This window comes from Procambarus clarkii, chromosome 85 (genome assembly GCF_040958095.1).
Source record: "Procambarus clarkii isolate CNS0578487 chromosome 85, FALCON_Pclarkii_2.0, whole genome shotgun sequence".
NCBI lineage: Eukaryota > Metazoa > Arthropoda > Malacostraca > Decapoda > Cambaridae > Procambarus > Procambarus clarkii.
In genome coordinates this window covers 11186212-11213683 of record NC_091234.1, presented here as the reverse complement: position 1 = coordinate 11213683, position 27472 = coordinate 11186212, and the positions used below count along the sequence as shown (strand labels likewise).

At 43.3% G+C, this 27472-nt stretch overlaps 1 protein-coding gene across 1 annotated transcript in view; it reads right to left on the bottom strand.

Annotated features, from left to right (window-relative positions):
• The window catches only part of LOC123746675 (uncharacterized), a 151376-nt gene that overhangs the window by 93859 nt on the left and 30045 nt on the right, over positions 1 to 27472 (bottom strand). Inside the window, exons 4-6 of the mRNA XM_069316841.1 lie at positions 15790 to 15891; positions 12980 to 13143; positions 11117 to 11207 (exon numbers count right to left, since the gene is read on the bottom strand). Of these exons, the coding sequence (XP_069172942.1) occupies positions 11117 to 11207; positions 12980 to 13143; positions 15790 to 15891 (357 nt within the window). The remainder of the gene's footprint in view (positions 1 to 11116; positions 11208 to 12979; positions 13144 to 15789; positions 15892 to 27472) is intronic.

Here is a 27472-nt window from a genome sequence, read left to right as displayed (position 1 = left end):
TTTATATTTATTTAATTTATATGAATTTATATTTACGTTAATTTATATACTTCGATAGCAATTTGTATAATGTTAAGTGGACTGTATTTCTGCAATAATCTCATAATCTCACAAATCGATCCTCTACACATTAGGGGGGGTTTATTAAATTAATATATATGCAGCCAATCAAACTACAGTAATAGCTACATACATTGATGAGGTTCCTTCTCTTATAGTACAGCAGGTTAGTCCACCAGGTATAACTAGAGTGTAGACACCAAATTATCCTCTTTGAGGTAGCTTCTATCACCCAGTAACTGGTGCACATAATCTTGCATCCTCGTCTTGACCTGTCAAAAGTGCGCTAGCTGTGAAGCCAGAATCCTATATATGACAAGTATTTCAGAGAAAACTGTACATGGAACATGAAGACCTGGCTTAATTACCTTTAGTATGAGGCGATTTCGCGTTCTAACCGGGTCACCCTATATAATGACATTAATGGCCACTAATGATAGATAATGGGTTTCGGAAAGAACACTTAACTTGATATGTTGACAGCGTGTTGACAGATGGTACACCTTTGGTATCCATAACACTACGTCCAAGTAAAATTAACAGGAGCCGAATTTGCTCCCGTGTGAGCCTCTGGTCTAGTATAACAACAATGGCTGCCCTCCTTCCACCACTCTGACGCCTGGCTTACATTGTCCAGATTTCAGAACGTGATAGAAGGGTCACATTTACTCTACTTTAAGATTGATAATTAAGTTAATTTATATAAGATGTTTTTATGATGGTAAAGTCCAAAGACTTATGTATTTAAGAATAATTCCCAGCAGAATAGCTGGTGAATTATAATAGTATGTGGTGATGATATCCCGTTTTCTTTAGACGGTAATTCCACTACAAGTTACGTTTTCTATGGGTAACTTGTTGGTAATACAGCAGCACTTATTATCTGTCTGTATATTATTAAATGGTGTCGGATTTTCCGACATAATTCCCCAGGGGCTGCTCACGGGTCGAAGTCCTAATTAGAACAGACGAACACCGATACTCCTCCTTCGAATTATTAGATTAATTTGATGTTAGTAGTTAGTAATCACACATTTGTGTGTCTGTTCGTACAGGACGGATGTCCCGTACTAGAGTTGCAAGGGTTAGAAGTCTAATGCGATTTCATTTCCCTGTCAACTCTTGAAAGGCTAATATTCAAGCCTTATTACATATTATTTAACCCAGAAGACTGAATGTGATCAAGTACTACAGTCAAGTATGATTCAGGGACTGCAGTGAGATCAGTGACATTAGATATAACTTGAAGTTTCTTCAGGTAACTGGTCACTGATATATAAACACTGAGGCCCATGGAATACATCTTGATTAAATAATAAATGTATCAAATCAGTCATCAGATTTATTAGGGTTTAATTTAGTTAATTGATTCAGAAGATTGAATAGCTCATCATTAAAGTAAAGTATGGTTCTGAGACTGCAGTGGGTTCAGTGACATTGGTCGCAGTGACTTGTAGCTGTTTTAGGCTACTGTTCACTGATTTGCCACTGAGGCCTCATGAACTCATCTTCAGCTTCAAATGATGATACTAACATCAACCTCTGTTGGTATAGTCAGCTGTAATCTCCTTAGTATAATGCTACTGGAGAAATATAATCAGCTGACAAATTTAGGTTTCTACTGGTATTGTTTATCTGCAGGCATAGGTCTCCTCAGGCTTGATACTGGGCCTGAGAGTAATTTACCTCCTGCAGAGTTTAACATGGTTATACCCTGATATTTAGTAGGGCTACCAATGAATCGATGGCAATAGTCCGTCCCCACAAGGACAGCCATTTGGCATTTGATTTGCTCAAATTTACCTGCAGCTGCTTGATAATAGCTTTCCAGGTCAGCATAATCAACTTGAGATTGTTGTGACAAATCTTCACATTTCTTGATCTGTCTTGTTAAGTGGCCTTTAAGACCTGCAAGGGTTCTTTTCATTCTCCCTGCATTATCCATACTGGCTCGTTGGTGAAGCCTTGTGGGGCTTGTACTTGGGCTGCTCATAATACTGAACAAGCTCTAATGGTAGCCTAGGGTTAAATTCTGCACTCACTAGGCAATAATCCTACCTCTACTAGAGGTTAGCACTTAAAATTAATACACATTATATATATACAATCATACACACTAATAATTTGAGTGATAAACCAGTGTCACTGGAAGTACCTTTAGGTTAGCTCTTCTATATCACCCTAGGATGGTAGAGACACTAATTAATCACTCAAAGGTGTAATGATCATAAGTAATTTATTATATATACACAACTCAACTCGAGTTGATAAAAATTACACCCAAAATAGGGTCTGCACCATTCATTAATGGTGTTAGGTTATTCAATATAGTACAACTGACTATGGTAATAATGGGACTAGGATGAGCAATAATAGTTCAACTAGTCAATGGTAAATATCCTACCCTGTTGTGGGTTGGCAATTAGTAAATATTATACTGTGATCACTAGTGCAATATATATTAAATAATTCTCTATTTTGGAGAAATAATATACACAATTATTGTTAATAGCCTCTTAATTAGCCTCTATGAAACTTCTAATATTATCTAGAAGTATTAAATATTATTAGTGACCTCGCGAAATAAAGTCCACAAAATTCGTAGATAATCTCTCGCGAAATGTAACACCACGAAATCCGTGAACAATCTCGCGAAGACACAGTCACTAATTTGGCTGGATTCTATATTAGCGCTGTCATTTCACGAAATAACACGCCACCAAATATCTGTGGGTGTGCATGAAACCGCTGACGAAGGCTGAACTGGGCTGAGGGAGGCTCCTGAGCTCCCACGAGGCTTCGCCGCTGTCTTTGACTGGCTGGCCTTTGTTTAAATAACACTGCACTAGTATATTTAATGAATCCACTGGATAACTGGTTCATCCGGTACTAAGATGACCAAATGTGGGTTCAAAGGACCGAATATTCCGGTTCCGAAGGTCCAAATAATCCGGTTCGAAGGACCAAATAATGTGGGAACCGACCTGTGAGATTTATATTTATTTAATTTATATGAATTTATATTTACGTTAATTTATATACTTCGATAGCAATTTGTATAATGTTAAGTGGACTGTATTTCTGCAATAATCTCATAATCTCACAAATCGATCCTCTACACATTAGGGGGGGTTTATTAAATTAATATATATGCAGCCAATCAAACTACAGTAATAGCTACATACATTGATGAGGTTCCTTCTCTTATAGTACAGCAGGTTAGTCCACCAGGTATAACTAGAGTGTAGACACCAAATTATCCTCTTTGAGGTAGCTTCTATCACCCAGTAACTGGTGCACATAATCTTGCATCCTCGTCTTGACCTGTCAAAAGTGCGCTAGCTGTGAAGCCAGAATCCTATATATGACAAGTATTTCAGAGAAAACTGTACATGGAACATGAAGACCTGGCTTAATTACCTTTAGTATGAGGCGATTTCGCGTTCTAACCGGGTCACCCTATATAATGACATTAATGGCCACTAATGATAGATAATGGGTTTCGGAAAGAACACTTAACTTGATATGTTGACAGCGTGTTGACAGATGGTACACCTTTGGTATCCATAACACTACGTCCAAGTAAAATTAACAGGAGCCGAATTTGCTCCCGTGTGAGCCTCTGGTCTAGTATAACAACAATGGCTGCCCTCCTTCCACCACTCTGACGCCTGGCTTACATTGTCCAGATTTCAGAACGTGATAGAAGGGTCACATTTACTCTACTTTAAGATTGATAATTAAGTTAATTTATATAAGATGTTTTTATGATGGTAAAGTCCAAAGACTTATGTATTTAAGAATAATTCCCAGCAGAATAGCTGGTGAATTATAATAGTATGTGGTGATGATATCCCGTTTTCTTTAGACGGTAATTCCACTACAAGTTACGTTTTCTATGGGTAACTTGTTGGTAATACAGCAGCACTTATTATCTGTCTGTATATTATTAAATGGTGTCGGATTTTCCGACATTGTCTGCACTAGTGATTGTTGTCTGCACTACCTATTGTCTGCACTAGTGATTGTTGTCTGCACTAGCAATTGTTGTCTGTACTAGTGATTGTTGACTGCACTAGTGATTGTTGGCTGCTGTAATGATTCTTGTTTGCATTAGGTATTGATGGCTGCCCTAGTGATTGCTGTCTGTACTAGTGATTGTCTGTGTTACGCACCTCTAAGATACGTAAATAAATAAATTAATTTGTACTGATATATGCTTACGTGTATGTACATTTTTATATGCAATATATATGTACATTGATAATTGTATACAAATTGTGTGCTTATATATTTCATTGTATGTTTGGAGTTAGGCCCAACGTACCGTGGGATGATTTGTTTTTTGTCTTTGTGTGCTCGGGTTTCCCGTGGGAAGTAATGATTTGTAATGATCATAAGTGGGTAACAGTAGGTGATTTATAATTGTTTGAACATTAATCGGCAAGTTGTTCGTGGGAGAATAAGTTGCTGGTGGGGGAGCCAACATTTCTCTTTGTTTGTTTTATTTTAATACTTGTAACTTTGGCAATTTTTCGCGGGGCAGATGCAATGATTTATAGTCCTGTCGCTTAGTAAGTCAGTAGCTTTCAAGGACCAGGAGAGATAACATCTGTGGGAGATAAGTCTGACATTCTATGTTTTGTCGTAGTGGATATATATTCAGGGAGAGACAGTATTTGGATTTTGTTTTATAAGTGATCAGGTTCATCTGTACTTTATATAATATTGATTATATTGTTAATATATATATTAAATATATATGTATATTTCTTCAGTCGTAAAGGAGAAATTTTACATAGTACTTTGCATCAATTAGGGGTTCTAATGATGGATTTGGTTGTCTGCACTAGCGATAGTGTGGTTGTCTACACTAGCGATAGTGTGGTTGTCTACACTAGCGATAGTGTGGTTGTCTACACTAGCGATAGTGTGGTTGTCTACACTAGCGATAGTGTGGTTGTCTACACTAGCGATAGTGTGGTTGTCTACACTAGCGATAGTGTGGTTGTCTACACTAGCGATAGTGTGGTTGGCTACACTAGCGATAGTGTGGTTGTCTACACTAGCGATAGTGTGGTTGTCTACACTAGCGATAGTGTGGTTGGCTACACTAGCAATTGTGTGGTTGTCTACACTAGCGATAGTGTGGTTGTCTACACTAGCCATAGTGTGATTGTCTACACTAGCGATAGTGTGGTTGTCTACACTAGAGATAGTGTGGTTGTCTACACTAGCGATAATGTGGTTGTCTACACTAGCGATAGTGTGGTAGTCTACACTAGCGATAGTGTGGTTGTCTACACTAGCGATAGTGTGGTTGTCTACACTAGAGATAGTGTGGTTGTCTACACTAGCGATAATGTGGTTGTCTACACTAGCGATAGTGTGGTTGTCTACACTAGCGATAGTGTGGTTGTCTACACTAGCGATAGTGTGGTTGTCTACACTAGCGATAGTGTGGTTGTCTACACTATTGATTGTTGTGGTTGTCTATAATAGTGATGGGTGTGGTTGTCTACACTCGTGATGGGTGTGGTTGTCTGCATTAGTGATAGTGTGGTTGTCTACACTAGTGACGGGTGTGGTTGTCTACACTAGCGATAGTGTGGTTGTCTGCACTAGTGATGGGTGTGGTTGTCTACACTAGTGATGGCTGTGGTTGTCTACACTAGTGATGGGTGTGGTTGTCTGCACCAGTGATAGTGGTGGTTGTCTACACTAGTGATAGTGTGGTTGTCTGCACTAGCGATAGTGTAGTTGTCTACACTATTGATTGTTGTGGTTGTCTACAATAGTGATGGGTGAGGTTGTCTACACTAGTGATGGGTGAGGTTCTCTACACTAGTGATGGGTGAGGTTGTCTACACTAGTGTAGACAACCACACCCATTACTAGTGCAGACAACCACACTATCACTAGTGTAGACAACCACACCCATCACTAGTGTAGACAACCACACCCATCACTAATGTAGACAACCACACCCATCACTCGTGTAGACAACCACACCCATCACAATTGTAGACAACCACACCCATCACTCGTGTAGACAACCACACTATCACTAGTGTAGACAACCACACCCATCACTAGTGTAGACAACCACACCCATCACTCGTGTAGACAACCACACCCATCACTCGTGTAGACAACCACACCCATCACTCGTGTAGACAACCACACCCATCACTCGTGTAGACAACCACACCCATCACTCGTGTAGACAACCACACCCATCACTAGTGTAGACAACCACACCCATCACTAGTGTAGACAACAACACCCATCACTAGTGTAGGCAACCACACCCATCACAATTGTAGACAACAACACCCATCACTAGTGCAGACAACCACACTATCGCTAGTGTAGACAACAACATCCATCTCTAGTGTAGACAACTACACCCATCACTAGTGTAGACAACCACACCCATCACTAGTGATGGGTGTGGTTGTCTACACTAGTGACGGGTGTGGTTGTCTACACTAGCGATAGTGTGATTGTCTACACTAGCGATAGTGTAGTTGTCTGCACTAGTGATGGGTGTGGTTGTCTGCACCAGTGATAGTGTGGTTGTCTACACTAGTGATAGTGTGGTTGTCTACACTAGCGATAGTGTGGTTGTCTACACTAGCGATAGTGTGGTTGTCTACACTAGCGATAGTGTGGTTGTCTACACTAGTGATAGTGTGGTTGTCTACACTAGTGATAGTGTAGTTGTCTACACTAGTGATAGTGTGGTTGTCTACACTAGCGATAGTGTGGTTGTCTACACTAGCGATAGTGTGGTTGTCTACACTAGTGATGGTGTGGTTGTCTACACTAGTGATAGTGTGGTTGTCTACACTAGTGATAGTGTTGTTGTCTACACTAGTGATAGTGTGATTGTCTGCACTAGCGATAATGTGGTTGTCTGCACTAGCGATAGTGTGGTTGTCTACACTAGTGATAGTGTTGTTGTCTACACTAGTGATAGTGTGATTGTCTACACTAGTGATAGTGTTGTTGTCTAGACTAGTGATAGTGTGATTGTCTACACTAGCGATAGTGTGGTTGTCTGCACTAGTGATAGGTGTGGTTGTCTGCACTAGTGATAGTGTGATTGTCTACACTAGCGATAGTGTGGTTGTCTGCACTAGTGATAGTGTGATTGTCTACACTAGTGATAGTGTGATTGTCTACACTAGTGATAGTGTGGTTGTCTACACTAGTGATAGTGTGATTGTCTACACTAGTGATGGGTGTGGTTGTCTGCACTAGTGATGGGTGTGGTTGTCTGCACTAGTGATGGGTGTGGTTGTCTGCACTAGTGATAGTGTGGTTGTCTACACTAGCGATAGTGCGGTTGTCTGCACTAGTGATAGTGTGGTTGTCTACACTAGTGATAGTGTGATTGTCTACACTAGTGATAGTGTGATTGTCTACACTAGCGATAGTGTGGTTGTCTGCACTAGTGATGGGTGTGGATGTCTGCACTAGTGATGGGTGTGGTTGTCTGCACTAGTGATGTGTGTGGTTGTCTGCACTAGTGATGGGTGTGGTTGTCTGCACTAGTGATTGGTGTGGTTGTCTACACTAGTGATGGGTGTGGTTGTCTGCACTAGTGATGGGTGTGGTTGTCTGCACTAGTGATGGGTGTGGTTGTCTGCACTAGTGATGGGTGTGGTTGTCTGCACTAGTGATGGGTGTGGTTGTCTGCACTAGTGATGGGTGTTGTTGTCTGCACTAGTGATGGGTGTGGTTGTCTGCACTAGTGATGGGTGTGGTTGTCTGCACTAGTGATGGGTGTGGTTGTCTGCACTAGTGATGGGTGTGGTTGTCTACACTAGTGATGGGTGTGGTTGTCTGCACTAGTGATGGGTGTGGTTGTCTGCACTAGTGATGGGTGTGGTTGTCTGCACTAGTGATGGGTGTGGTTGTCTGCACTAGTGATGGGTGTGGTTCTCTGCTCTAGTGATGGGTGTGGTTCTCTGCTCTAGTGATGGGTGTGGTTGTCTGCACTAGTGATTGGTGTGGTTGTCTGCACTAGTGATAGTGTGATTATCTACACAAGCGATAGTGTGGTTGTCTGCACTAGTGATAGTGTGATTGTCTACACTAGTGATAGTGTGATTGTCTACACAAGCGATAGTGTGGTTGTCTGCACTAGTGATGGGTGTGGTTGTCTGCACTAGTGATGGGTGTGGTTCTCTGCTCTAGTGATGGGTGTGGTTCTCTGCTCTAGTGATGGGTGTGGTTGTCTGCACTAGTGATGGGTGTTGTTGTCTACACTAGTGATGGGTGTGGTTGTCAACACTTGTGATGGATGTGGTTGTCTACACTAGTGATGGATGTGATTGTCTACACTAGCGATGGTGTTGTTGTCTACACTAGTGATAGTGTGGTTGTCTACACTAGTGATAGTGTGGTTGTCTACACTAGCGATAGCGTGGTTGTCTACACTAGCGATAGCGTGGTTGTCTACACTAGTGATGGGTGTGGTTGTCTACACTAGTGATGGGTGTGGTTGTCTACACTTGTGATGGATGTGGTTGTCTACACTAGTGATGGATGTGATTGTCTACACTAGCGATGGTGTTGTTGTCTACACTAGTGATGGGTGTGATTGTCTACACTAGCGATGGTGTTGTTGTCTACACTAGTGATGGGTGTGGTTGTCTACAATAGTGATGGGTGTGGATGTCTACACTTGTGATAGTGTGGTTGTCTACACTAGTGATAGTGTGGTTGTCTACACTAGCGATAGCGTGGTTGTCTACACTAGCGATAGCGTGGTTGTCTACACTAGTGATGGGTGTGGTTGTCTACACTAGTGATGTGTGGTAGTCTACACTAGTGATGGGTGTGTTTGTCTACACTAGTGATGGGTGGTGTTGTCTACACTAGTGATAAGTGTGGTTGTCAACACTAGTTGTAAGTGTGGTTGTCTACACTTGTGATAGTGTGGTTGTCTACACTATTGATAGTGTGGTTGTCTACACTAGTGATAGTATGGTTGTCTACACTAGTGATAGTGTGGTTGTCTACACTAGTGATAGTGTGGTTGTCTACACTAGTGATAGTGTGGTTGTTAACACTACTGATGGGTGTGGTTGTCTACACTAGCTACACTAGTGATGGGTGTGGTTGTCTACACTAGCTACACTAGTGATGGGTGTGGTTGTCTACACTAGTGATGTGTGTGGTTGTCTACACTAGTGATGGGTGAGGTTGTCTACACTAGTGATGTGTGAGGTTGTCTAGACTAGTGATGGTGTGGTTGTCTACACTAGCGATAGTGTGGTTGTCTAGACTAGTGATGGTGTGGTTGTCTACACTAGCGATAATGTGGTTGTCTGCAGTAGTGATGGGTGTGGGTGTCTACACTAGTGATGGTGTGGTTGTCTACACTAGCGATAGTGTGGTTGTCTACACTAGCGATAGTGTGGTTGTCTACACTAGCGATAGTGTGGTTGTCTGCACTAGTGATGGGTGTGGTTGTCTACACTTGCGATAGTGTGGTTGTCTACACTAGCGGTAGTCTGGTTGTCTACACTTGCGATAATGTGGTTGTCTACACTTGCGATAGTGTGGTTGTCTACACTAGCGATAGTGTGGTTGTCTACACTAGCAATTTTGTGGTTGTCTACATTAGTGATAGTTTGGTTGTCTACACTAGTGATAGTGTGGTTGTCTGCACTAGCGATAGTGTGGTTGTCTGCACTAGCGAAAGTGTGGTTGTCTGCACTAGCGATAGTGTGGTTGTCTGCACTAGCGATAGTGTGGTTGTCTGCACTAGCGATAGTGTGGTTGTCTACACTAGCGATAGTGTGGTTGTCTACACTAGCGATAGTGTGGTTGTCTACACTAGCGATAGTGTGGTTGTCTACACTAGCGATAGTGTGGTTGTCTACACTAGCGATAGTGTGGTTGTCTACTCTACCGATAGTGTGGTTGTCTACACTAGCGATAGTGTGGTTGTCTACACTAGCGATAGTGTGGTTGTCTACACTAGCGATAGTGTGGTTGTCTACACTAGCGATTTTGTGGTTGTCTACATTAGTGATAGTTTGGTTGTCTAGACTAGTGATGGTGTGGTTGTCTACACTAGCGATAGTGTGGTTGTCTGCAGTAGTGATGGGTGTGGGTGTCTACACTAGTGATGGTGTGGTTGTCTACACTAGCGATAGTGTGGTTGTCTACACTAGCGATAGTGTGGTTGTCTACACTAGCGATAGTGTGGTTGTCTGCACTAGTGATGGGTGTGGTTGTCTACACTTGCGATAGTGTGGTTGTCTACACTAGCGGTAGTCTGGTTGTCTACACTTGCGATAATGTGGTTGTCTACACTTGCGATAGTGTGGTTGTCTACACTAGCGATAGTGTGGTTGTCTACACTAGCGATTTTGTGGTTGTCTACATTAGTGATAGTTTGGTTGTCTACACTAGTGATAGTGTGGTTGTCTGCACTAGCGATAGTGTGGTTGTCTGCACTAGCGATAGTGTGGTTGTCTGCACTAGCGATAGTGTGGTTGTCTGCACTAGCGATAGTGTGGTTGTCTGCACTAGCGATAGTGTGGTTGTCTACACTAGCGATAGTGTGGTTGTCTACACTAGCGATAGTGTGGTTGTCTACACTAGCGATAGTGTGGTTGTCTACACTAGCGATAGTGTGGTTGTCTACACTACCGATAGTGTGGTTGTCTACTCTACCGATAGTGTGGTTGTCTACACTAGCGATAGTGTGGTTGTCTACACTAGCGATAGTGTGGTTGTCTACACTAGCGATAGTGTGGTTGTCTACACTAGCGATTTTGTGGTTGTCTACATTAGTGATAGTTTGGTTGTCTACACTAGCGATAGTGTGGTTGTCTACACTAATGGTGTGGTTGTCTACACTAGTGATAGTGTGGTTGTCTGCAAAAGCGATAGTGTGGTTTTACACGCTATTGATAATGTGGTTGTCTACACTAGTGATGGATGTGGTTGTCTACACTAGTGATGGATGTGGTTGTCTGTAGTCTACTGGGTGACTGGTGTGTTTTACAAGCAGGACGAGTGGGTGACTGACTGGACTGTTTTTGAAGGCTTCACTCGATTTGATGGGTGAGGTTCGCTCGAGAATCTTCCGCTTGTAGTATGGAGTTCGCAGTTGGATTTGCCTGCAAAACGTTTTGGAAATAATATTTGAACGTTTTTCAATAATATTTAACATAAAACTGTTTGTTAATAATTATTTTAATAATAAAGACATATGGAATCAAAAATTTAACGAATCCGGTGTGGCACTTTTGGCTTGGGGTCTCCCCCCACCAGTAGCATCCACAACAACAATAAAAATGGATAAATCTTGCTCAAAGACTTGATAACTCTGCAGATAAACGTAAGTGGTTGGTAGACTTTACTGAACCTGACGTTATCCCAGGTTAGTATAAGTAATTATCTAAGAAAGTCCCTAGTCAGGAGGAAGAATATGTACCACACACAAACCTTAAAAGAAACATATCCAGAATTTTGAGTTCGAATCTTATGCGTGACAGAAATGTATGGGCGAGTTTCGTATCGCCTAATGCTTCTCTTCACCATGAAACAAATCGGTATGCAGAAGTTGGTCGGCTTGTTGTGGAGACGTCCTGGGAGGGTCACTAGTTCCACACCTGAGCTACACGTTAACACTCACCCGGTCCCGACCTCTCCTCTACCTGGGTGTATATCTCCATTACCATACCTGCTATACCTCTACCTGGGTGTATATCTCCATTACCATACCTGCTACACCTCTACCTGGGTGTATATCTCCATTACCATACCTGCTACACCACTACCTGGGTGTATATCTCCATTACCATACCTGCTACACCTCTACCTGGGTATATATCTCTATTACCATACCTGCTACACCTCTACCTGGGTGTATATCTCCATTACCATACCTGCTACACCTCTACCTGGGTATATATCTCTATTACCATACCTGCTACACCTCCATCTGGGTGTATATCTCCATTACCATACCTGCTACACCTCCACCTGGGTGTATATCTCCATTACCATACCTGCTACACCTCCACCTGGGTGTATATCTCTATTACCATACCTGCTACACCTCCACCTGGGTGTATATCTCCATTACCATACCTGCTACACCTCTACCTGGGTATATATCTCCATTACCATACCTGCTACACCTCTACCTGGGTATATATCTCCATTACCATACCTGCTACACCTCCACCTGGGTGTATATCTCCATTACCATACCTGCTACACCTCTACCTGGGTATATATCTCCATTACCATACCTGCTACACCTCTTCCTGTGTATATTCCTACATTAACATACCTGCTGCACCTTTACCTGTGTATATATCTCCATTAACATTCTTCTATACCTCTACCTGTGTATATCTCTATAACGTACTTGCTACACCTCTACCTCTATATATATCTAGGCTTAACATACCTGCTATACCTCTACCCATGTATATATCTATATTAACATACCTGCTACACCTCTACATGCGTATATATATCTCCATTAACGAACCTGCTACACCTCTACTTCAGTATATATCTCTATTAACATACCTCCTACACATCTACCTTTGTATATCTATATTAACATTCCCGCTACACCTCTACCTGTGTATATATGTTTCCATTAACATACTTGCTACAACTCTAGCTGCGTATATTTATATTAACATACCTGCTACACCCCTGCCTGTGTATGCATATCAATTACCATACATGCTACACCTCTACCTATGTATATTTCTCCATTGCCGTTATACAGGTTGTCCATTACATTCTCCATTGCCATTGTAAAGGATAACTAGCATAATGGTAGCCATCTGGATGTTGTGAAGGATAAGGACCACAAGGGTAACCACCTGGATGTTGTGAAGGATAAGGATAACATAATGGTAGCCACCTGGATGCTGGAAGTGCCTGGAGCAGCTGGTTCACCACCTGGGATCTCTTCTTCCAGTCCTGGGAGGAGACAACACCCTTGTTGCCATAGTTAGCAGTGTAGTACCACTCTCCCCACACCCCGATGAAGCTCGCCTGGAGCACTGCTATCACCCCAGCATGTTTCTGCAACAATACGTGCAACACTCACTGTTATCGCCCTAGAATACGACTGCAACATAACGTGCAACACTCACTGTTATCACCCCTGCATACTTCTGCAACAATACGTGCAACACTCACTGTTATCACCCCTGCATACGTCTGCAAAAATACTCACTGTTATCTCCCTGCAGACTCAGCTGAGCATTCATTCAGTCTACGACGCCTTACCGTGCAGGGGTGGGCTAGTGGCACTCCTCCAACAGCCTTACCGTGCAAGTGTGGGCTAGAGGCACTCCAACAGCCTTACCGTGCAGGTGTGGGCTATTGGTGCTCCTGCAACAGGTTTACCGTGCAGGTGTAAGCTAGTTGTAATGACCAGTCCTATTTTACCCCCTTTCCTCACTCAATACCCCAGCTTAACGCTGTTTGCAGATCAATGTGACCCCCAATGAACTACAGCAATTATTAATTCTGAAATATTAAATGAGGAGGAAGCAACGAGTGGAGAGTTTATTAAATTAAAATTAAGGAATAAAAACTCATTAAACACTGCCACCACCTCCTTGTCCAGACTCAGAATGTGTCTTTTATTGACTTCCCGGAGAGTATAGAAGCCAATAATCATGAAGTCAAGGGGTATAAGGGACTTGGTAAGGAATGCGTGAGAATTATTAATGTAATCTTTACTGATTGAAGATTCAAGGGCAACTCTAATATTCATAAAATGGAGAACACCGGGGAGTTCCTAGTACCGTACATAAACACAAAAAAATGACCCAGCATTAAACAAAAAGGGAACGGATAACTAAACACAAATATATGAATACACTTTATTTATTTGAAACACGTATATTCAAATCAAAATTGAAAATATATCCTACTCTAAATCCCTTCGAAGCAACAGAATGTCATACTGAATATACATGAAATCTCAAGTGCACAATTACCTTCAATACTGCAAAACAGGCCCAGATGTTGAGTGGCTGCCCCCAGGTCACCTGACCTGCACCCCAGTTGAAGCCCCAAGACACACTAACTTTAATATTGTCTTAATACTCTCCCAGTAGGAACAGGCTCCTCCCATTTCTAAGTTCCTTTGTTCCAATTAACCCCTCCTATCCAAGCCTATTGAGAATGGATTTAAACACAACTGGGTGCTCTGGAAGCTTGGCCAATGGAATTGTCAGGCCCTACCCTGGGGGACTAGACCTCTTGAGTCCTCAGCCAACAAGGGCCAAGAGCCTAACCCCACCTCCTAGGCCTTCATGGTATCAACTAATCAAGTACCCAGCTAGGACTAGGCATGTGAATAGGGGTCTGTTCCCCTTGACAGAAATCTCATGTAACTGGAAAAAAGCAGAAACAAACCCTCGTGGGAACAGCTGCTAGCCAGCCATCCAACGAAATTTGATATGTACGGTTTATAGCTCCAAAATTCGTCACTGGTAGAAGCAAGACAGGGGAAGAGGGGGAAGAGGGGGGTGGAGAGGGAAAATAGAGTGGCAAACGGAGAGGGCCAAGAGAGGACCTCTTGACTCAGGGATTATGACCAGTGAGGGTGGACTGTGACAAATGGGAGGGATGACCAAAGGGAGGGGGTGACGAACGACGGCAAGGGAGAGGGGAGAAGCCATGGACTGAGCACAAGATCATTACATAGTGGTGTTCCTCCAACAACCTTACTTTGCAGGTGTGGACTAGTGGCGCTCCTGCAACAAGCTTACCCAGCAGGTGTGGGCTAGAGGCACTCCAGCAATAGCCTTACCGTGCAGGTGTGGGCTAGAGGCACTCCAGCAATAGCCTTACCGTGCAGGTGTGGGCTAGAGGCACTCCAGCAACAGCCTTACCGTGCAGGTGTGGGCTAGAGGCACTCATACAACAGTCTTACCGTGCAGGTGTGGGCTAGAGGCACTCCTACAAAAGTCTTACCGTGCAGGAGTGGACTAGTGGCACTCCTCCAACAGCCTTACCGTGCAGGTGTGGGCTAGAGGCACTCCTCCAACAGCCTTACCGTGCAGGTGTGGGCTAGAGGCACTCCTCCAACAGCCTTACCGTGCAGGTGTGGGCTAGAGGCACTATTCCAACAGCCATACCGTGCAGATGTGGCCTAGTGGCACTCCTCCAACAGCCTTACCCTGCAGGTGTGGGCTAGAGGCAGTTCTACAAAAACAGTACCGTGCAGGTGTAGGCTAGTGGCACTCCTCCAACAACATTACCGTGCAGGTGCAGGCTAGTGGCACTCCTCCAACAACCTTACCGTGCAGGTGTAGGCTAGTGGCACTCCTCCAACAACCTTACTGTGCAGGTGCAGGCTAGTGGCACTCCTCCAACAACCTTACCGTGCAGGTGTGGGCTAGAGGCACTCCTCCAACAGCCTTACCGTGCAGGTGTGGGCTAGAGGCACTATTCCAACAGCCATACCGTGCAGATGTGGCCTAGTGGCACTCCTCCAACAGCCTTACCCTGCAGGTGTGGGCTAGAGGCAGTTCTACAAAAACAGTACCGTGCAGGTGCAGGCTAGTGGCACTCCTCCAACAACCTTACCGTGCAGGTGTGGGCTAGAGGCACTCCTCCAACAACCTTACCGTGCAGGTGTGGGCTAGAGGCACTCCTCCAACAGCCTTACCTTGCAGGTGTGGGTTACAGGCACTCCTCCAACAGCCTTACCCGTAGGAGAGGTGTTAACTGCTGTATATGGGTCGCCAGTTGAGCGGGCGGGGCGTCGTTGATGTTCTTTTCTTCGATGGAGTAGCAGAACCTCAACACCACCTGCAACACCAGTCTCTGTAAACACCTTTATCAAGCTCAACACTATGGTGAAGGGGAGGCAATACTGCTTGCAACATCGTAGTCATCGCAGAAGTCAAGAAATGTTGTCGATTATTTAAAAACTTAAATAATCAACAGAAATAACTACAAAGGAAGATCAGACATTGGTAAAACACCGCACATCCATCTCACACAACCAAATATCAACAGCCAGACAACACTCAGATTCACTCTACCATCTTCAAGACCGAGACACAACACTCAACACACTGCACAAGCAACTATAGCAACTAAGATGGTGAGGAGGATGAAGAAATATATGAATACTGTGATTGGATGCCTATCAAAGAATAGTTAAAGCGCTATGCTGTATGGTGAGGTCTGGTGCTGTATGGTGAGGTCTGGTGCTGTATGGTGAGGTCTGGTGCTGTATGGTGAGATCTGGTGCTGTATGGTGAAGTCTGGTGGTGTATGGTGAGGTCTGGTGCTGTATGGTGAGGTCTGGTGCTGTATGGTGAGATCTGGTGCTGTATGGTGAAGTCTGGTGGTGTATGGTGAGGTCTGATGCTGTATGGTGAGGTCTAGGGCTGTATGGTGAGGTCTGGGGATGTATTGTGAGGTCTGGGGCTGTATGGTAAGGTCTGGTGCTGTATGGTAAGGTCTGGTGCTGTATGGTGAGGTCTGGTGCCGTATGGTTAGGTCTGGTGCTGTATGGTGAGGTCTGGTGCCGTATGGTGAGGTCTGGTGCTGTATGGTGAGGTCTGGTGCTTTATAGTGAGGTCTGGTGCTGTATGGTGAGGTCTGGTGCTGTATGGTGAGGTCTGGTGCTGTATGGTGAGGTCTGGTGCTGTATGGTGAGGTCTGGTGCTGTATGGTGAGGTCTGGTGCTGTATGGTGAGGTCTGGTGGTGCATGGTGAGGTCTGGTGGTGCATGGTGAGGTCTGGTGCTGTATGGTGAGGTCTGGTGCTGTATGGTGAGGTCTGGTGCTGTATGGTGGGGTCTGTTGGTGTGTGGGATATCTGGGGCTTGACTCAATTATTCAATTATTTTACTTATTTAATTTAATTACAAAGGACCATCCACTTTTGAGAAAAGAGGGAAACTATAAAAGTGATCATTAGAAAACACACTGAAGAACCAGTGTCTATGGATAAGTATTAGAAAGAATAATCACTTAAAATAAAGAATGGGCTGTATGATTAATTAACTAAAGTCAGAGCCTCAAACACCTACATTGGGGGGGTATTACTAGAACTTCATATACGTCTAGGAACTAGTGTGATTCGTCACCAGTTCATTGTTGAGTAAATAATATTATGATCTAAAATGCTATAGAGTCAAATATGTGAACTCAAATTATGAATATTAATAATTATTAAATTACGGAGCAATCATCTAAGTAAACACATAAATTTCCAAAAATCAGGTATGGTAAGAATATTCAATATGATAATCTTGCAAATTTGTATAATGATAAAAAATGGAAGAATTAAATGTGTACAAAAAGTCTTAGCTTTAAGACGATTTCTATGACACCGTTCGTGATTCGTCCTCGTGATCTCAGGATCTCCACATAGAAGAAATTAGAGGTGAATAACACGAATGCTGTTAACGACTCGTTGACTCCTCACATACGAGCTGTAATTTAAAGAATATTAAGTAGCATTGGACTAGGCTACTTTTAATCTCAATATTCATGAAAATAGAAAATAAACATTAATGCGGTACTAACGTTGGATATGTGGTCGTCTCACTATATAACGACAGACTACTCACAAATATACAATCTTAAATGATGCATCAAGAAAGAAACTATACTTAACGTGAGCGCAGCTACTACTGAAGTCTGCCGATATCGGGTCTGCCAGTCACAAACTTTCACAGCGTACACGTGTTTGTGGGTTTTGGCTTAATTCTAGACGCGTTATTGGTTGGCTGAGCACTATGGAGCACGTGGAAGAATAATTATTCAGTATTAGTTGGGTATCAGTGTAATTCTTGCTGATAACTCCCAAACGCCACATGTCTCGCCACTCTTGACGCCATGACCTTCCGCTGTCCAAGCACGCTCGCTTCACAATGGCGTCGCCCCCTTCCCCAACCCGCGTCTCGCATTCACCACAGAAATTATTAATCACGAATAATACTATTTCGCGCAATTGTGGCTGAAATACTTTAATGAGGACTGGGTTGCAATTAGAGGGATTTAAATATTATCGCCTTCTCGTCTTATGGCGTTAAACGAGAAATGGAGTAGATTTTAGTTTTCTCCATGGTATTTACGCGTGACAGAAAAAAACTATTACTTGATAACAATTGTAACTAAAAACTCTCGATTTAGAATTATTGGGAGTTATGTTATCCGTAAATAATTATCACACGGAATACTGATGATTTTAGAGAACCACATTCAATTCTCTAACACATTGGTAATAAATGTGTTTAACTAGACATTATCTGACGCAATGTTGGTGCTCTATTTCATAAGAATTCTAGCATTAATACGCAGATACAATGGTTAGTTTATGTTGACACTACTGTTAGTAAATTTAGTGACTACTGTAGTTAGTATATAATAATAATGATTTATTATAATACAATAGTAGTTTATTAGTGTTGGAAATTTCCAACATGGTGTATGGTTAGGTCTGATGCTGTGTAGTGAGGTCTGGTGCTCTACGGTTAGGTCTGATGCTGTGTAGTGAGGTCTGGTGCTGTATGGTTAGGTCTGATGCTGTGTAGTGAGGTCTGGTGCTGTATGGTGAGGTCTGGTGCTGTATGGTGAGGTATGGTGCTGTATGGTGAGGTTTGGTGCTGTATGGTGAGGTCTGGTACTGTATGGTGAGGTCTGGTACTGTGTAGTGAGGTTTGGTGCTGTATGGTGAGGTCTGGTGCTGTATGGTGAGGTCTGGTGCTGTATGGTGAGGTCTGGTGCTGTATGGTGAGGTCTGGTACTGTATGGTGAGGTCTGGTACTGTATGGTGAGGTCTGGTACTGTATGGTGAGGTCTGGTACTGTGTAGTGAGGTCTGGTGCTGTATGGTGAGGTCTGGTGCTGTATGGTGAGGTCTGGTGCTGTATAGTGAGGTCTGGTACTGTATGGTGAGGTCTGGTACTGTGTAGTGAGGTCTGGTGCTGTATGGTGAGGTCTGGTGCTGTATGGTGAGGTCTGGTGCTGTATGGTGAGGTTTGGTGCTGTATGGTGAGGTCTGGTGCTGTATGGTGAGGTTTGGTGCTGTATGGTGAGGTCTGGTACTGTATGGTGAGGTCTGGTACTGTGTAGTGAGGTCTGGTGCTGTATGGTGAGGTCTGGTGCTGTATGGTGAGGTCTGGTGCTGTATGGTGAGGTCTGGTGCTGTATGGTGAGGTCTGGTACTGTATGGTGAGGTCTGGTACTGTATGGTGAGGTCTGGTACTGTATGGTGAGGTCTGGTGCTGTATGGTGAGGTCTGGTACTGTATGGTGAGGTCTGGTACTGTATGGTGAGGTCTGGTGCTGCATGGTGAGGTCTGGTACTGTATGGTGAGGTCTGGTGCTGTATGGTGAGGTCTGGTACTGTATGGTGAGGTCTGGTACTGTATGGTGAGGTCTGGTGCTGTATGGTGAGGTCTGGTACTGTATGGTGAGGTCTGGTACTGTATGGTGAGGTCTGGTGCTGTATGGTGAGGTCTGGTACTGTATGGTGAGGTCTGGTACTGTATGGTGAGGTCTGGTGCTGTATGGTGAGGTCTGGTACTGTATGGTGAGGTCTGGTACTGTATGGTGAGGTCTGGTGCTGTATGGTGAGGTCTGGTACTGTATGGTGAGGTCTGGTGCTGTATGGTGAGGTCAGGTGCTGTATGGTGAGGTCTGGTGGTGTATGGTGAGGTATGGTGCTGTATGGTGAGGTCTGGTGCTGTATGGTGAGGTCTGATGGTGTATGGTGAAGTCTGATGGTGTATGGTGAAGTCTGTTGCTGTATGGTGAGGTCTGGTGCTGTATGGTGAGGTATGGTGCTGTATGGTGAGGTCTGGTGGTGTATGGTGAGGTCTGGTGCTGTATGGTGAGGTCTGGTGCTGTATGGTGAGGTCTGGTGGTGTATGGTGAGGTATGGTGCTGTATGGTGAGGTCCGGTGCTGTATGGTGAGGTCTGATCGTGTATGGTGAAGTCTGATGGTGTATGGTGAGGTATGGTGCTGTATGGTGAGGTCCGGTGCTGTATGGTGACTTCTGGTGCTGTGTGGTGAGGTCTGGTGCTGTATGGTGAGGTCTGGTGCTGTATGGTGCTGTATTGTGAGGTCTGGTGCTGTATGGTGCTGTATGGTGAGGTCTGGTGCTGTATGGTGAGGTCCGGTGGTGTATGGTGAGGTTTGGTGCTGTATGGTGAGGTCTGGTGGTGTATGGTGAGGTATGGTGCTGTATGGTGAGGTCCGGTGCTGTATGGTGAGGTCTGATCGTGTATGGTGAAGTCTGATGGTGTATGGTGAGGTATGGTGCTGTATGGTGAGGCCCGGTGCTGTATGGTGACTTCTGGTGCTGTGTGGTGAGGTCTGGTGCTGTATGGTGAGGTCTGGTGCTGTATGGTGCTGTATGGTGAGGTCTGGTGCTGTATGGTGAGGTCCGGTGGTGTATGGTGAGGTTTGGTGCTGTATGGTGAGGTCTGGTGGTGTATGGTGAGGTCTGGTGCTGTATGGTGAGGTCTGGTGGTGTATGGTGAGGTTTGGTACTGTATAGTGGTGTATGGTGAGGTCTGGTGGTGTATGGTGAGGTCTGGTGGTGTATGGTGAGGTCTGGTGCTGTATGGTGAGGTCTGGTGGTGTATGGTGAGGTCTGGTGGTGTATGGTGAGGTCTGGTGCTGTATGGTGAGGTCTGGTGCTGTATGGTGAGGTCTGGTGCTGTATGGTGAGGTCTGGTGGTGTATGGTGAGGTCTGGTGGTGTATGGTGAGGTCTGGTGCTGTATGGTGAGGTCTGGTGGTGTATGGTGAGGTCTGGTGCTGTATGGTGAGGTCTGGTGCTGTATGGTGAGGTCTGGTGGTGTATGGTGAGGTATGGTGCTGTATGGTGAGGTTTGGTACTGTATGGTGAGGTCTGGTGGTGTATGGTGAGGTTTGGTACTGTATGGTGACGTCTGGTGCTGTATGGTGAGGTTTGGTACTGTATGGTGAGGTCTGGCGCTGTATGGTGAGGTCTGGTGCTGTATGGTTAGGTCTGGTGCTGTATGGTGAGGTCTGGTGCTGTATGGTGAGGTCTGGTGCTGTATGGTGAGGTCTGGTGCTGTATGGTGAGGTCTGGGGCTGTATGGTGAGGTCTGGGGCTGTATGGTGAGGTCTGGGGCTGTATGGTGAAGTCTGGGGCTGTATGGTGAAGTCTGGGGCTGTATGGTGAGGTCTGGGGCTGTATGGTGAGGTATGGTGGTGTTCTGTTATATCACACTCAGGTTCTGTTATATCACACTCAGGTACTGTTATATCACACTCAGGTACTGTTATATCACACTCAGGTACTGTTATATCACACTCAGGTACTGTTATATCACACTCAGGTACCGCTATATCACACTCAGGTACCGCTATATCACACTCAGGTACCGCTATATTACACTCAGGTACCGCTATATCACACTCAGGTACCGCTATATCACACTCAGCTTACTCTTGTGTAAAGCTTAACATATTAAGTTACGCTCACTATATAAGAAGGTCTCACAATACTGTGTTAAGCATACCAACCAAGACAATCTCACCATATAGTGTTACGCTCTCTGTATATGACAATCTCACAGTATTGTGTTAAGCTCACCATGCAAGAAAATCTCACCATATTGTGTAAAACTAACCAGGCACAACAATGTCACCATATTTGTTTAAGCTCACCACACAAGACAATCTCACCATTTTGAGTTAAGCTCTTCATGTAAGACAATCTATCCATATTGTGTTAATCTCCATTTAAGATTATCTCTCCATATTGCGTTAAGCACAACATGCAAAGAAATCTCGCAATATTGTGTTTTGCTCACCATATATGACAATTTCACTATAGTGTGTTAAGCTCACCAGAATAGAAAATTTCACCATATCGTGTTAAGCTCACAATGCAAAACAATCTCACTATATTGTGATAGGCTCACAATAAAAGACAATCTCACCATATTGTGTTAAACTCACCATATAAGACAAACTCACACTATTGTGTAAAGCTCACCGTACAGCATAATTTCACCATATTGTGTTAGTCTTACCATACAAGACAATCTCACCATATCGTCTTAAGCTCACTATATGGTGTGGGAAAACTTGACTCAAGTAATTAATTTAAATTGATACTATTTTCGATAGCTACAAAGTACCGCCACTTTTTTTTTAAAAAGTGGAAAACTAGGTAGAGCAAGGGGTTTGATATTAATACCATGAACTAGTGTCCTATAGATGTTATTAATTAATTAATAAATCCCAAGCATGATTCTGGCGCTGGTTCTTCGCCAGAGTAATAATAATATGAATGGAAATTAAATGGATTATAATAATACTAATTAGAGGCAAATGTACCTCAAAATACTACAGTAGTATGACCAAGTATATGGTCAAATCAATGGGTTAGTAGTATTGATCTCATTTAGAGATCATTAATGTAACTACATGGTTATTTCTCTACAACAACAATTGACAGCTTAGCTGTAAAATTAAGAGATGTGAAATCGGTCGCCACATTCCACTGACGACGGGTTGCGTCGGGCAAATCGTTGCACGTGAAGGTGGTTGGTTCTTTGCCAAGAACCTACCGTAACCGGGAGGGGGGGGGGGGGAGACATTTCCCGTCACACAGGGTGTAGTCGCACCTCCACAGATCTCCAGTATCAGCTCTTGATACTGGTGATGGCTCAAAAGAGCCACCACTTACGGGCTATTCATGCCCGTGCCACCTTTTGGGTGGCTTAATCTTCATCAATCAATCTACCGTAACCGGCGATAGGAAACAGCTCTGGCGAGGTTGCGTATTGGCCATACTGGCTTAACCCATGGTCACTTGATGGAGCGCCGCCCAGCTCCTTATTGTCCTAGTTGCATTGTCCCTCTTACAGTCGTGCATGTCCTTCTCGAATGTCCTGACTTCCAGGACGAGCGTGTGTCTTGCTTTCCGACCGCCCCTCGCGGTCACCTGTCCCTCAATAGAATTCTTGGTGACTCCGATACTTTTGATATCGTTCGCCTTATGCGTTTTTGTTCTCGTATTGGCATCCTTGGTGATATTTAGCGCCCTCTGATTATTCTGCGCATTTGATGGTGCTACATAGGCTTCCCGGTTTGGTGCCTTCTTTTGATAATTTCTTACTTACTTCGCCAAGAACCAAGGTTGGTTCTTCACGTGAACCAGCGCCATTGATTTGATCCAGCTCCTTGCTTGACGTGGACTCAAGAGCTGAAAGGCAATTACAATGTAGAAATCTTCTACGTAAAGAAATAAGATATACCTAATAATACGGAATTCTTCCACATATAATTTAAGCGATATATCTGACACTTTAGAATTCTTCTACATAAATTAAAGAGTATGATTTCCTAAAATAATTACGGAAACTGTTAGAGTAAACGTACTGGATTTTCGCAGCCTAATGACAACTAGCCTAAATGTTATATGTGATCACAAGAAACAGAAAAGCAAATAATAGTTCCCGGGCCAAATGTCCGTTGGTCAAGTGGAACGATTCCAGTCCACCATCCTGCAGTACTGTTGTTAAGACGTCCATTATGGGCTGGAGAGTTAAAAAGTTCCAGGACACTGCCGTTATGTGCCGAATTAACATGGCACCGCTCTCGTGGTTGTGGGGGCGAATAAAATGATACTAAGCAAGTTCCTTGCAATGTCGTTTCTCTCTCTTGCACGCTGGTAACACGCCCATAACACGCTGCTAATATAGCGTCTGAATGGCGAGCCTGTCAGTGCGCGTGGCAGAGTCTGAAGTGATGCTCTCCTCCTAACCCCTCGCTCGGATACGCATGCGCAGAAAACTCCAAAGTGATCTCGAGCTTAAAGTATTTTATTTACTGGTAATTAATTAGGGAAGTAAGGAATCATGACAAGTACTGATGTCACTAATAAATGTATCAAGTCATAATACATCTTTTCGAAAGGCAATAGGTTTAATTTAACATTGCACAAATAAAACGAGAAGGGTCAACGTATATTTGTTTTACCTCGCAATAATATTTAGTGATATAATCAATCTGATTAAATGATCAAGTTCAGTACGCTAAATGAGTAGACTCCTTCATAAAAGATTATATTTGGAAAGAAAGAGCATGTAACTGGACTCGGTAAAAATCCCAACACTACGTTGAATTTTTCATGTCTTAGCCTGTCGCTACCTCACGGCGTCATGGGACCAGGAAGGATTTGACAGAATATTGTCTCGCAATAGAAAACAGTAATGGATTAATTCTACGAATTAGTAAGATTAGTAATTATTGTGGTTAATACAATGATGATGATGTATTATAATACAAAAATGTTGTATAATGGTTGGATAATTTCAAACATATGGTGTTAAGCTCACCGCAAAAGACCATCTCACCATATTGTGTTAAGCTTACAATATAGTGTAAACCTTACCATATTGTGTTACGTTCACCATATTGTGTTAAGCTCACTGTAAAAGACAATCTCACCATATTTGTGTTAAACTTACAATTCAAGACAATCTAACCATATTTTGTTCATCTTACCATAGTGTGTTCAGCTCGCCATGCAAAACTGTCTCACCATATTGAGTTAAGCTCACCAAATTGTGTTAGGCTCACCATGCATGACACTCTCACTATATTTTATTTAGCTCACTATGCAAGATAATCTCACCAAATTGTGGTAAGCCCACCATACAAGACAATCTGCCCTCATTGTGTTTGCCTCACAATACAAGACACTCTCACCATAATGTGTTAAGCTCACGATACCTTTATGCAAGAAAATCTCACACTATTGTGTAAATCTCACTATACAAGACAATATCACCATATTTTGTTATGCTCATCATTCAAGACAATCTCAATATTGTGTTAAGCTTGCTATATTGTCATAAGCTAACAATGCAAAACAGTCTCATCATGTTGAGTTACTATCACCATATTGTGTTAATTAAGCTTTTTTTTTTTTTTTCAGGGATATTCCTGCGCGGGTCCTAAGTCTCTGGCTGGCCCACTAAGTGTTGCTTGTTTCTGTTTTACTTGGGCGGAGTATGAGTATTTATGACTCGTATGGTCGCTTCAGTAAGATTTTGCCATATGTGTTTAACAACTTCTTCTGCTCTGTTGAATCTAAGTTGAAATCTTAATGGGTTTGTAACTGTGCACTGTGTTAGATAATGTTCCAGTGGTCTGTCGGGCATTTCTCCACAGTGCTGACATTTCCTCTCATCTTCCGGAACCTGTAAGCCTATTTCCCATGCACATGGGTATCCAAGCCTGATGCGATGTAAATGCACTTCTGTTGCTCTACTGTTCCCTTTCATCAAACTAAGTGGTTCGTAGTTGGTTGAATTCTTGTACCAACCCGCAGACCCTGATGTTGCAAATGCTGTGTTGTGGTCACTGTACATCTTTTGCATTGCTCTGTTTCTAATTACTTTCTTAATCTGTGATAGACTCTGTGGTATGTAAATGTCTACATTTCTCCTCTTAGTAGCAAGTTTTGCAGCTTCGTCTGCAATGTCATTTCCTATTATTCCCACATGACTTGGCACCCAGTTGATAAGTACCCGTCGGCCTTGTCGTTTGAGTGTTTGCATGAATGATATGACATTTGTGATCAGATGGATGTTATCACATATGTGTTCTTGTTGCAAGGTTTCAATGGCGGTTCTCGAATCTGTATGTATGATAACATGTTGTCGGTGTTCAGCAAGAGCATGTTCCAAAGCCTTTTGAATGGCTAGCATCTCTGTTTGTAAAGTCGAACACCCATTTGAGAGCCTCCAACTATTTACAGAGTTTCCTGCTTTAACTGCAGCTCTGGTTTCTTGTCCCTGCTGGTCTACTGATCCATCTGTGAAGTAAGTGAAGCTGTCGGATGCCATGTTTGCTTCTATATGCATCTGTGCAATGTTACGTAGCAGATGAGGATTTGTCTGGTTCTTCTTTCTTTCAAGAGCCATAATCTTAAAGTCTGCTGGCAGAGATTCCCAAGGGGCTTGCATAACAAAGTCTGCATGTATTTCGTCGACACCCCACTCAGTGACTGTGTTTGTTATATCGAATGTATTGATGGTGTTTATCGCACAATGGGTCCACCTGTTGCTATTGGAGGCTCTTCTGTCCAGAGTTAGTGCTCCAGTGATTATATCTTTAAGTGAACTGATTCTAGGTCTAGTCAATATCTTGGTCAGCATGCACGCAGCAATCCCTTTTACCCTTATTTCAATCGACGTTAGCTTGGTTTCTACTCTTAGGTTCAGTATTTTAGTCCATCTGGGAGCTCCTGTTATGATTCGCAATGCATCATTTTGAAGAACCTCAACGTTAGCCCACTGACCAGGAGAAAGAGTGAGTAAGGCAGGCGCTGCATAATCAACTAGGGAACGAACGGCGTGTATGTAAAACATCCTTAACACTTTGTGTCCCGCTCCTAGACGGGGCCCTGTGATTGTTCTCATTATATTTAGTCGTGATTTTGCTTTCTCCTTTAGATATTGAATTTGCTTATTGAATGTCATTTTAAAATCTATCCACACTCCGAGATATTGATATTGTGTAACCCACTGAAGGTTAATGTCTTGAATGCGTAGGTGCCTGTCTGGAGTGTTGCCGCCTAGTCTCATTGCCTTAGACTTCTGTGCAGATATTTTTAGCCCTAAAACACTGCATTCAGATGCTACTTTATCTAATGCACCTTGAGCTTTATTTAGAAGTGAAGGACCTGTAATGACTAATGCTATATATCATCAGCATAGCTTAGCAATTTAACCCCTTCTGTAAATGTCATGGTAACAAGGTTTTCCACAAGGATGTTAAAAAGACTAGGACTGAGGACGACTCCTTGTGGAGTCCCATTCTCGTGCAAGTGGTAGTCCGACACTTGTCCTTGCAACTTTACTCTGGCATACCTGTGACTTAGGTAATCTTGAATCCATGCAAGCATTTTTCCCTTTACACCTTTTTTAACTAAGGTGTGTAATATTGCTTGCGGGCTTGCAAGTTCAAATGCTTTTTCTAGATCAAGGAAGATCACTATAGCTGGACCCGAGTTAACTGTTCCTAGTAATGTTGCTATGCAGTTGGCAGTACCTACTCCTCTAGTGAAGCCAAATATGTGTTTATGAAGGTCTCCAGTCTTCCACAGTAGCCTATTTAAGACCATCCGTTCTGCAGTTTTACTAATGCATGACGTTAATGAAATGGGTCTGTAATTACCAGGTTCTTTCGGCTTAGGAATCGGTATGATGTCTGCTTGCTTCCAAGAGGTCGGTAGTTTGCGTTGCTGCCAAGATGCATTGATGACGTCCAATATTCCCTGTTCTCCAGCAGGACCTGCGTGTGCGACCATTGAGTATGTAATGTTATCAGCACCTGGTGCAGTGTCCTTACCACCTTTTTTGGCCCTGATTAGTT